The 12,257-nt window shown below is 38.0% G+C and overlaps 1 protein-coding gene across 2 annotated transcripts in view; it reads left to right on the plus strand.

Moving 5' to 3' along the window:
* The window catches only part of RFTN1 (raftlin, lipid raft linker 1), a 103,101-nt gene that overhangs the window by 43,479 nt on the left and 47,365 nt on the right, over positions 1-12,257 (plus strand). For both annotated transcript variants that reach the window (XM_040081528.1, XM_040081539.1), the window contains exon 4: positions 8,261-8,369. In XM_040081528.1, coding sequence (XP_039937462.1) covers positions 8,261-8,369 — 109 coding nt within the window. The remainder of the gene's footprint in view (positions 1-8,260; positions 8,370-12,257) is intronic.

Genomic DNA, 12,257 nt, shown 5'->3' on the forward strand with positions numbered 1-12,257 from the left:
CAACTCTCAGGAATACTTTCCTTCCCCCTCCAAATTTCAGTGGACTTAAGTAAAAAGCAGTTGTCTGTTCAGTTGTCTGTGCTGAGTTATGGGCTACATGGGAAGATTCTTGAAGAAGAAATCTTCAAGGATCTTGTATCCGTTGTGTGAAGAAAACTCTTTGAGCCTAGGTTTGTACAGATTTTTTTCCCCTGAATTTAGGGAAGGCCTCAAGAGTGAAGCGTAGGTGTGGCCTGCTGTTCACACTCACACTTAAGAAGGGCAGTTTCACACTGATTTCCATGTAGAATTTCAGGTAAGGCAATAAATTCTGTGCCTGAAAAGTGTGAATGTGTGACAGTGGGCCTCTGCAGATGGAAGGGATGGGGAAAGGTCCATGTGTTTGGGAGGTTCTGGCTAACCGAGATGAGGAGAGTAACACGTGTTGCTTGCATTCCCCCGAGGAACAGAAATTAGTAGTTCTTTGTGTGTGCAATAACCTTTTTCTCCTTGGCCTTTTATTTCTACACTCACTGTTTTTTTTCTTTAAAAATCTCTGTGCAGGTGTCTTGGGTGCATTCTTATTTCTGACAGCTTGTGGCTGTTGCAGGTTACCTGTTTCCTGCAGAGAAATTGCTAAATCAGCCCCTGAACAAAATTATAACAAAACCACAGCACAAAGTAGCTTTAACTTGTTCCCAGCAAGCTGTAGTGTGATAGGCCTGTCTGGTATCTTAAAGTTTCAAAATTCAATGTCAGTTAAAATGTTTTAGTGTTCTGTTCTCAGTACTCAGCACTGGAAAGCAACCTCCATTCTCTTTTACCAGGAAAGATGCAGGGTCTGGGCTCATAAACTGTCCGCTTATGATAGTTTTGACATGCTTGCAGATGCTTCATTTCACTGTGATAGAGAAGCAGCGGATATAAATGATATTCCAAAGAATTTCTTTCCATTGTTCCATCTCTGTCTTAGGACATACCATCTACAGGTTTTCCCCTCAGTCAGTAAAGCAATCAACAGGAAAACATTACTCTGCAGAAGTAGACTAAGTAGTATAATTTAACTATAATTTTTTAGAGTTTCTAAATGTTCTAAATTTCTATGTTTACCTCAAACAGCTTTGCAGCTGTTTTACCTTTCTGCAAAATGATGTCAGGTGTTGTAGAGATTCACTTGATGAGATAATTATAATTCTATTTCTGTAATTCCTGTATCTGTTAGTCCTGACAGAATGCAAACTGTCATCAGTTGGGTAACAAGAACTGTTTATCTGCAAAGGAATATGACAGACTGAGTTCAAAAGTTTAATAGTAAATCAAGATTTTTACAGTTTCCTGATCTTGCTGGTATTTCACGTTGGTGAAAGTAGATACTTTGCATCAATACAATATTTTTTTATTTTGAATATAAATGCATATGTGTGTGTGTCTGTTTGGTTTTCATGTAGGATTTAAGCTTGAAGATCAGAAGTGTCTGAATTTATCTTCATGAGCATTAGGATCAAACAGATTTGTGTGCAGATGCAGTGTGTGTTGTTGCTCTCAGCAGGCTGATTTCAACTTAATGAAAAGATAATATTCATTCCACGCCCAAGAGTCAACAGATATCTTCCTTTAGCTAAAAGGACAATGGTTTGAGTTTTGACTCCTTGTTATTTGTTACAAGTTCAAAGAAGTACATATTTCCTCACAATAACCTTTAAAAGTGACCTAAAATAAATGTTCTTTCATCTGTATTCTGAAAATTATAAACACTGCACATTAAAGATGCCTGTGTATCAATATATGCCCAAACTTTTCTCAAGAAACTTTATATACTGTCATAAAAAAAGTTTATAAATTTTACTAACAAATAATACATACTCCAGTGATAAGGTTTCCTATAGTAAAGAAAATGTTTAGGTAATAACATTAAAACAGTGTCACAGGGGTTAGATTTGAGGCTCTTAGGTTGCAATATACCTGTTTTTATTTTTATAAAAAATGATGTGGTTTTTGGATCAGCACCGTAAAACCTACAGGTTTTTAGTTGTTGTGTTCTTGGTTTTCAGATAATCTAGTTTTGCTGTATTTTTAACCTGAAATTGTAGAGATACCAGCTGCTCATGTTAATCACTTCAGTGTGGTTTTATCATTTTTTCTAGTGTAGACCAGTTTGTTGAGGATGTGCAGTTTTATTCGAATGGTTGTAATGGTCTTAATTTAACAAAACCGGGCAGAAATACCCATTAATGTAGGGGTTTTAGTATTTATTGCTTTTTTTGTGGGCGGGAGAGATTAGGAGAAAAAGCAAAACAGGCTTAAGTTTAAAAATGAACAAATAGTTTTTGTTAACAAACACTAAAAGAATGAAAAAAAAGTTGAGAAAAAGAAAACTTAAACCAAAACAGAATGACACTTTAAAACACTCTTCTCTCCTCTTACAAACTATTAACTTTCTTATTAAACAACATAGAAAGACACAACCTGTGATTTTAAGTCAGTTTCACTCTTTAGACGTAATCACTCATTACTTTAGGAGAAGAGTCTCTCTGAGGTTTTCTTCATGAAGATGTTTGCCACAAGACAAAATAGTCCAGTGCTCTCAATGTCACACATCTGCCACTGCCTGGAGTTTTAGCAGACTGTGATGTTCTATCAGCAAGGCCTCTCAGTGTATCTGGGGTACTATTTACCAATACTTCTTCTAGTCTAAAATCATCTTTGTCTCAAAGACCGAGACCTCCTTTTAACCCAGGAACAGGGGCTTTAAAGTTCTCAATTAAATCTCAATCACATCAGTCCTCAATTTTGATTAGAATTAGCATTTGCCCCAACAACACTAAGATGCTACAAAGAACAGTCCATTTCTCCACAGTTTACCTTAGAGAAGTCTGGTTAAAAATGTCCACTTCTTCAACCCTATTCTAATATTATTAGTTCTTTCACTTCTAATCCACTGACTTCATTTGGTGTCTGTTCTACGTACCCTCGGTTTTCTTTCTTCTTTCTCTCAAGTAAGAGTTGTGCTTTAAAAGTTCCATGTTGCTAGGAAAGGGTTAAATCCACCCGGGCCTGCAAGGGCCAGTGTAGGCCCCGGACTGCAGGGCTGAAGAAAATGCAAAGCTGTGCTGATAGAAGAAGCTGGTAGATGTCCTTTTTTCCACCCCTCTGTCTCATCCAGGGTGGTCCAGCTTGGAGCTGCTACAAAGCTGTATAAGGGCTCAACCCAGGCCGCTCCCATGTGGGCAGCAGCTCTTGGAGGCCCGGCCCGGCCCAGCCCGGCCCAGCCACCCACAGGGCAACGGGCCGGACCCAGGCCTGCCCGCTGCCTACAATGTTACCTCATGGCTGATTCCCAAGCGAGAGAGCGAGATCTGCTGCAGATTAGAGTTTTGAATGTCCTTTCCAAAGTCACATTGACATCCTTATTGGTCAAACTAGCTGCCAATATCTTGGCTAGCTCTCTGATAGGTCCCTGTCATTGTCATCTGTCCACCGCTCCCCCACCCACTCCATGGTCCTGGCAGGGAAAAACATTTCACATTTCTCTATAACCAGAGAACAAAACTGTGCCAACCCATGGTAATGGTACAGCTATTCCTGTGTAGTGGAAAATCTCAAAACTTCGCTTACATTCTTAGTATCATCTTAATGAAATAGTAATTTTAGAGTGTCTGCAGTTTACAAGTGTGTTTTGGCTTGCTGAGCTTATGGGCATAGGGAAGTTAAGGAAGATTAGGACCAAATGTTGGCTTCCTCAATTCCTTCTTGTACCTGAAAAGGATTGGAAATCCAGTTTGTAACGGACACCAAGTTGTCAGCTTTAATAGTTACTGTGTAAGTTACTGGTTCTCCACAGCTGGTTATGGTTTTTCTACCATGAAACGGTGCTTAACAGCAAACAGCTGTGCAGGAAATGACAACCTAGTGAAACCACCACTGTAACATATTTTTGGCCAGTGAACTTCCAATTGTAAGTTGAAATCTTATTTATTCTATGTATAAGCTTCTTGTTTAATGGCACTAGAAGCTCTGTTTAGGATTCCGGATGACGCTTTTGGAACTTTGTGGTCCTGAGCCCTTTCCATATTGGTAAAATTTCGGGGTACCCTCTACTCCCACCCCACCAGGCCTTTGAAGGCTGTCCCTCTGTTCAGCATCAGGTAGATTGACATTCCACCTCAACTCTTTGCCATCCTATAATTGTTAATTATAAACAAACAATGTATAACGAAGAAAAACAAATGAATGCCCCGGGTGTGTAAGTTTCAATGAAGTTTTCTGTCAGTCTCCATGGCCAACCCGTGGTTGTTCTCTCCTGAGGTGGGAGGCAGGAGACTGCCCTTCCTCACTGCAGGGAAAGTGCTAGTGTTGTTCGCAGTGTCCCTTGTGTTCCCTCTCTGGTATCCCAAAATGTGTTATAGTGAGTACAGGGTGCTGTAGTGAGTCCGGATGTAGCAGCTTCTCTGGTTCATCCTGGCATCCAAGAAGGGTACAGCATTAGTGTATCCAGGTGTGCTTCTTCCAGGGCTGGATCTTTTTTAATTAACCCAGTGATTTCTTTTATCAGAGGAATAAAGGTAATACAAACCCCCAAATGTTTGCAGGAGCTAAGGGAGGAAGATTCAATTTTCCAGCTTAGGAGGATGAAAAGAAAAGGAAGAACTTGCTGACTGTGCATCCAGAAGAAAAGGAAGATCTTTAGAACTGCTGGAGCTTACACATTTTTTTGACTAAACCGATCTCAGCACTTCTCTTTCTCTTCTGCTTTTTGTTGAGAAATATTTTATGATGGGAAAGTCAAAATCAACTTTACATAAAACCATTGCTTTAATTTTAAAATATTTTATACGTTGGACTCCCAGTAACATCCTGTGCTATAAAACTGGTAAGAGACTCCAGGGTATGGATTATTGGCTTATTTCTCACAATTGACATGAGTGCTTTTTCAGAAGAGAGCAGAGGAATGAAAGTGCACAGAATTGTGCTCTTTGGACTTCTTCTCTTGCTTCTGGGATTGTGATAGATGTACATTATGTGGGGGGTCTTATTTCATAGTTTCTAATGAAAGTGGTCCTAAAAGTAGTCCCATTAAATTAATAAAACTATAAAACTATATTAATTTCTGTTAATACAGAATTTACCTGTACTTATAATTATCTACTTCTCTATGGCTTATTAATAATATTCAAAGAGTTTAATGAGAGACTTGTATATTTATGAAATACTTTATGATACGTGTGAAATGCACTGTTTATTGCATAGCAGCTGGAAACAATTCCTTGCCCACCCAACTTTGCTCAGAAAATTATTTTTGTGGTCTGTGGCATCCCCAGGTATTTATTATTTTCATGGGAAAAGCTATGGCTCTTGTTCTGTTTGTTTGTTTTTGACAGAATAACAGGGTTTTAAAGTTTTCCTAAAAAGGTAAAAACTAATATAGACATAATTTACTTGAGAGCATAGAAAAATATTTCTTGGAAATATAGAGTTATTCTGTTGGAAGATTTTAACTAAGGATTTTATAGCCTTTAGTAGGATCTGTTAAGTGTGCTCTGTAAAATGATGTTCTTAACAGAGTGCAATCCTATTTGATGCCATTTCACTAGTGCAGAGGTAGCCCACAAACTGTTAGAGAAGGAATTAATTGTCTTCAATTAAATATTTCCAAGCAGAAAGTGTATTTTAAAGTAAGAGCTTCTTAAAGGATTTAAAACAGGACCTTTTAAGCAGCTGTAGTAATAATCACTGTACTTTTATGCTGTTTCAGATAATTCTTACTCCTTTCAAAGAGGTTGGAAGCAGGTCCTCAAAAAATTGCGCAGAATCGGAGTTCTGGAAGTGTTCAAGGGGAGGAGAGGAGTTCGGAGAGAGTAGTTCAAGGCCAGCTTCTCTCTTATACCTTTCTATAAACTTTACCAATATAGGTTGAAAAGGATTTATTTTTTCAGGTAGTCAGGGGATTTAAACATTAAAATACAGCCTTTCTCATTCTTTCAGAGTAATTAGAATAGTGAGTTTTCTCAGTGCCAGAGAAAACTGGCACTGCCAGAGTTATGAACGGCCTTTGCCAAATGGGTGGGCACAGAAATACCATGACATATACTTAATTTATGGGATTTGAATCTTAACTTTGAATTTGAACTGTAGTATTTTACGGTCTCTGGGAGGGAGTGGTTTCCTCAACTGGGCTGGAAGGGAGCTTCTATCCAAGAAGGGAAATAGTGGAGATGTTTGTTCCTTGCATTTGTAGAGTTTTGCAGTTGACTCCTTAAAATGGGATTGGTTGTCTAAAACAGGCTTGGTTCCTTGCTGCGTGTTGTTGGTAACACACATCTGGTTTGTAGCTATACAACAGCCAAAGCACTGGAGAGTTGTATTTGCTCCACTTGATGTTGTATGGACTTGACTTTGCAATATAAAATGGCAGTTTTGATGGTTTGTTGATTGCTTGAGCATTAGAGAACTCTAATTCACATTACGTCTGTCTGGAACATGGCTAGATAACATCAGGGCTACTTTTTCTTTTAGTCATATTCAGATAGAAAAAAAAAAAAAGTAGGACTGATTGTAAGTACACTAGCAGGGAAGATTTCTGAAGTTTATGTTCTTGAGTTCATCTATGGCAGAAAATCTGCATAGAATAGATTTTCTTATCTAAGACTTTAGAATAGCAAAAATGTTTGTCTGCAGTGCAAATGCTGTCCCTCTCAAAATGATTTTTATTTTCTTGACAAAGTTGTTCTTGCTGCTTAAATTAATTTATGTGTGCCCATTGCAGAGGAATAGTGCTGGAATACTGTTAGTCCTCCAGTAATGGCTCATGTAAATTCTATAAAGATGTTTGGAGAATTTTCCTGAACACCAGTGCTTTGTTAAAATTTTGAAGTAGAGAATGGAAGCCAGGTTATAAGAAGAAGGGAGAAAAGAGGGGAAAAACAAATAGGGAAAGGACTTCAGTGTCACCAGACAATGCACAGTCTGCTACCACCTGTTCAGGTATAAGTGAGGTAAGAGAAATGAAGTGAGAGTGTAGCCTGTGTGAAAGTGGGAAGATGAAATATAGCAAATGTCTGCAGTATTGCCTAGGAAACACTGCCAGTTTGCAGTCAGCAGCCTACGCGTCGCATGGCTGTGGGAACTGTAAATGTCTCGGGAAAGCCCCTGGGACTATCTGTAGCTGGGGCGTGTTCTACGTGTCACACAGTCCCAGTCCCCAGAACAAGCCTTTTGCACAGGCTTGCTTCTGCAAGCATGGCAAGTCTGCCAGGCCCCTGTTTTGCTGCTTCCTCAGCACTCCCAGTTCAAACCTTTCTTCCTGTCCGCTAGGTACCCAGGCATCAAACAACTGGTGTCTAGGATTAGTTCTTCACTTGGAACTAGATCTTTAGAAGTGTTAGATATCTGCTTTGTTACTAATCCCAGGAATGACAGGCTAGCTTTTATTTTTAATGTTCTTCCATGTGTTCTTCTGAAAAACTGAGAAAGTGAGTGATTGTCTAGGTGTCCTCTATTGATCAGGTGTATCAGTTTCCTTTCATGGGAGTCTGGAGGAGATGAAAACTGCCTTCAGTAGCACTGCCTGCAGACTGTTTCTGAAGATTATTCAGTATAACTTCCAAACATTCCCTTGGCATGTTTTGACCAGAACCTTATTTCCACAGTGCTCATTTGTTCAGCAAATGCATATGGTAGATTTTTTTTTTTTTCCTTTGAATTATTTTAGGAGTTAGTATCTTCTGAAAGAGTAGGGGCATCAGGCACAGCTTTACATTTCTCAAGAACAAAACATAAGGTAAGACTGAAGATTAAACTATTTTGGTTAGCCCCTGATTTTAGATGTTGACTTGGAATGGTTCAGGATAAAGAGAAGGGTTTTCTTTTGATTGCTGTCTGAAATGCATCTTATATCAGGCTGCCTTGTGGGGCACAGAACATCTGTCAGACCATTGCTTTGGAAACTTCTTTTTGTATATCCTGAGTTACATCACCTGTGCATCTCCTTGGTTTTGGCCCTAGATGCCAGGCTGCCAAAGTGTTTCTGGACAGAAAAAGAAATCTGTAAGTCCCTGAAGCATTCCACCATCCACAGTTATTGGTGTGATCTGCCCCCCTAGCATGTGGGTCAGATACTGTAGCTGCTACTTGTCAGAACTGCATTGAGCTCAGTGCGGGGAATGTACTGGAAACGAAGTTTTGTTTGAAGTTTAGTTCTCCAGGAGAAGCACTTATAAATGGGATATCTGGGTATGCAGTTGTAACAACAGAAATTGATCCTTCTTTCTGTCTGCCACTATAGGTCTTCAAAAGGTGACGTCAGTAGTGAAGGATATGTCTTGGAGATAGAATGCTGCTCTTCTTTAAACCACCTGTCAGAGAAAAAGGAGATTCCTGACTTTATTAAGAAAGTGAGTAAAAAGAAAAGGGGGGCAAACTCCAAAACACACTATGTTTTTATTTGCACTATAATTATTGTTTCTAGTTCTGTCAGCTTGGCAGTAGGGATATGTGTCACTTGGTCCAGCTGAAATACTGAATTAGAATTTGGTGGTCTGTAATTTTAAGTATCTGAACAGCAGTTATACTGCTTGAGAGAAACAAGTTTGATCCTGTCATTATTAGAAAATTACTTGTAGTGTCACAGGAGAATGTCCTCCCACAGATGGTATCCATGAAGAAGATGATCCTATAATGTACGTTCTATGTTGAAACAATATTTATAGTTTCCGTTTTAGTGTCCAGATATCCTGTTGGATAGTACTTTACCTAAAAGGTGTTTTACCTCCAGAGAAGCTCCCAGATTATTTGAGTTTTGTTTCAATATCACATGGTATTTGATAAGAGCTGGTACTGGTAACCTAAATACTTTTGTGAAGAATCTTGCTTTCAGTTAAGTATAAAATATATACTGGAGAATTTGAAGAGAACACTATGATTATTTATCTATTGTCTTCTTTTAAAAATTATTTCTGACACTATAATATTCTGCCAGACCAGAAAATAGCAGGTTATGTCCATTTTAGTGAAAACAGATTCAGATTGTGCTTGTTTCAAATTCTGCAGCATCTATTGTGTCCTGTTGCATGTTATATAAAGTAGCACTGAGTAATGTATTTATTTAGCCACAGGGTGTGAGTAGGCATACTCTCCTAGCTTTAGTCCATTTGCAGTGATAATAGTTAAGAAATTTTTTAGAATAAACTACAGCACAGGCTTTATGAGATAGATGGGGAATCAGGTTGCCAGACTAAGTCATTTTCAATCTTTCATTTTTACTGTGAATTTTAAGAACTGGATTAAAAATAATGCAGCTGTAACTATCTGATACTTAAGGATCTATAGATTTTGGTATCAGAGCAAATGGAAGTTTTCTGAACACATAATATTCAAAAATTTGAGCCCAAATTTGTTTCAGGTTGAACTGTGTTATTACTCTATTATTCTGATGTTATCTTGGATTATTTCAATATATTCACACTTAGGAAAAACTGGTGTAGTTATTGTGAACCAGTTTCAACATGTTTGATTTTGTTCTTCAGTTCTTTGAGTCAGGGTAGAAATATAGGCATAACTGTCACAACTAGTAGCAAAATTGTGCATCATTGAAACAGAAAATTTCTTTGCATTTGTAACTTCAGAAAGAGTATGAATAACATGAAAACAAAATGACAATCCAGGAGTCATCTTATTTCCATAAATATCCAATTCTGAGACTCTTTAGAATGCTTTTCTAGACATGGAAATGTTTCTGTTGATAGAAGCCATTTGATTATGGGGTTATGAAGATCCCTTTTTGAAAGATAATAATTTAAATTTTAATAGCTAGAATGTATATTTACTGTTTCTCTGTAGGTTGAGTATGTCACTCATCTTCAGATGTTATTTGATGTAGAGAAATTTGAAGTTCTTTGAAGCTGTTGCTGTCAAGTGCATGCTGTGTCACTGTATCTGATTATACACATTGTGAAAGTCTCATCACTTTTATGTAAATCTAACTCAGGAAACAAGACTTGTTTGGGAGTAGGAATTAATTGTCATATTAACTAATTTGTCTGAGCAACAAAAATATCCATTGCTTTTAAAGGCGTATAAACCAGATGTTTACAAACAAAATAAATGGAAAAAATAAAGGATGTTCTTCAAACAACGTAGTAACAAAAAGCTGTTAGAGAAGGCAATTCCTTTCTTTAAAAAATGAACAGCCTCATAATTCTTCTCAAACTGTAGAATAGAATTGAAGTTAATACAATGTTTTAATTGAATAGGGAAATCCTTTATCTTTTTGTAAGCTTTTCATAACAGAGCCTTTTAGCACAGGTTTACGTTCTTACTGTATTGCAAATTACTGTATTTAAAAACCCCAACCCAAATATAATAGCCATATTTTCAAAACAGAATAAGAAGTCAAAATTTTCTCCCTGAGCTTTCTAAAATAAGTTCCTATACACCGAGAAAATTAATTTTATTAATTTTATTGTGCACTGCTGAGCAAGTCTGACTTACCTTGAGTTTGAGCAAGCATTTAATTTTAATAACTTTTCTGGATTGACTTTTTGTTGCATTGATATTGTCCATAATGTTGACTATTAATTGCTTCCTTCTGCAAACACAATACAATTTTGCAATGGCATACAGCATAGGTAATATGTGCTTTTTTTTCTTCTGTAACTCTATATAAATATGTAACAAGGAGGTTATTTTACCTGGAGAATGCTTCTTGCTCACTGAAATGAAGTACAGTGTTGACTATAAAACATGTAGGAAGTGCCAAAGAAGACTCTCTGGTCAAACCTCTGTTCTGTTGCTGAGATCTTTTCTGTGCTGCTGGGCTTTGTCCCAGTTCTCCACTCCCTCCGCTGCTTTTCTGCCATGGTTTCTGGCTATGGCAAGATAGGGAATATTTAAATATTGGGGACATGATGTTGCATAAAATACACTCTTCCTGTACTTTAAAACCATGTTGACATCACCACACTGTGCTTGTTCTTTGATATCCATGTGGATCTAGCATGATTTAACCTGTCCAAAGGAGCTCAAACAGTCCCATGGTGTCTTTGATACATAATTTGTGGGCAGTGAAAGAAGTAACTAAACTGTTGTGTGTATATTGTACTGCTGTATTGGTATTAACACTCCTGTCTTTAGCTCTCAGGCTAAACAGAGATTAAAGATTTGCTCATCTGCTTTTTAATAAGCAAAGCTAACTTTTGAACTTTTGATCACTGGGTCTCAGATCATTCTGAAATTGTTGAATGTAGAGATGTTACTTCTAAGAGACCATGTTTTGTAATATTTAGCGTTGTGTCTCCTGTCAAATAAGATAGCCTTTAATTGTCTTCTTAGTTGCTTTTTGTTTCCGTGTATCCTGTTATCATTTTTTCATCTGAGAGTGTTCTTTGGAGTCTATGGAGACAAGTTCAAGAGAAGGAGGAGCTAGGCTGACAGCCCAAGTAAATATTTATTTTGGACACACAATCATATATGAATGCCAAATACATTTCTCGTGACCTCTGTTTCCTTTATCAATCTGAGGGACATGTCTAGGACTGTAACAGGCAGAAGGTTTGACTCCTGTGTTCACATCTTTGCCCTGTTAGTCCCAGGTTAGGAAATGGAGGATTCTTTCTCTACCATGTCTCCCCAGTTTTGATTTAAAATTTAGGAAGCACATCTTTGGATCCCTGGTTATCTCCTCAATAACGCACCATCGGAGGGAATTCTTGTATCTTTTTTTCAGTGTGACACCATTGCAGGATTCACAGTGTTTGTCCCTGTGGAAGTAGGAAACATGATAAGCACAGAAGAGCATGGTTTAAAAATGGTGCAGCTTAACTGAGATCCAAATGCAGGCATCCTCCTTTTGTGTTTTTTGGCTAGACATGGATCTCTCCCTGCTGGTCTGTCCTTACTTGCTTCAGAAATGAGTCTGATTTCTTCCAGCAAACCTAAGGCAGTACATATGGGTAATTGGTTCTGCATTTTCAGAAGTGGACTGGTTCCCCTTGTAACAGGACTGCCATTTTGAAACACCTTTGTAATGCGTATTGTGCCATGAAATCTGCTGGATGACTCTGTGTGTCAAATCTGCTCATTGCTGTTCCCTCTCTTGTGTGTACAAATCATTACCGCGGACTCCAAAGCTTCTAGTAACGTGTCACTCCCTTGACTGATCCTCAGAACAACTTCTGTAGTCCAAAGCACTCAACAAATAATCCTGACTTCTGCAGATGTGGAATCTTTGCCTGTAAGTTTCTTGACGTTTATTTTATTGCCTAGTAATAGCATTGCTGGGCCGT

This window comes from Hirundo rustica, chromosome 1 (assembly GCF_015227805.2).
Source record: "Hirundo rustica isolate bHirRus1 chromosome 1, bHirRus1.pri.v3, whole genome shotgun sequence".
Taxonomy (NCBI): domain Eukaryota; kingdom Metazoa; phylum Chordata; class Aves; order Passeriformes; family Hirundinidae; genus Hirundo; species Hirundo rustica.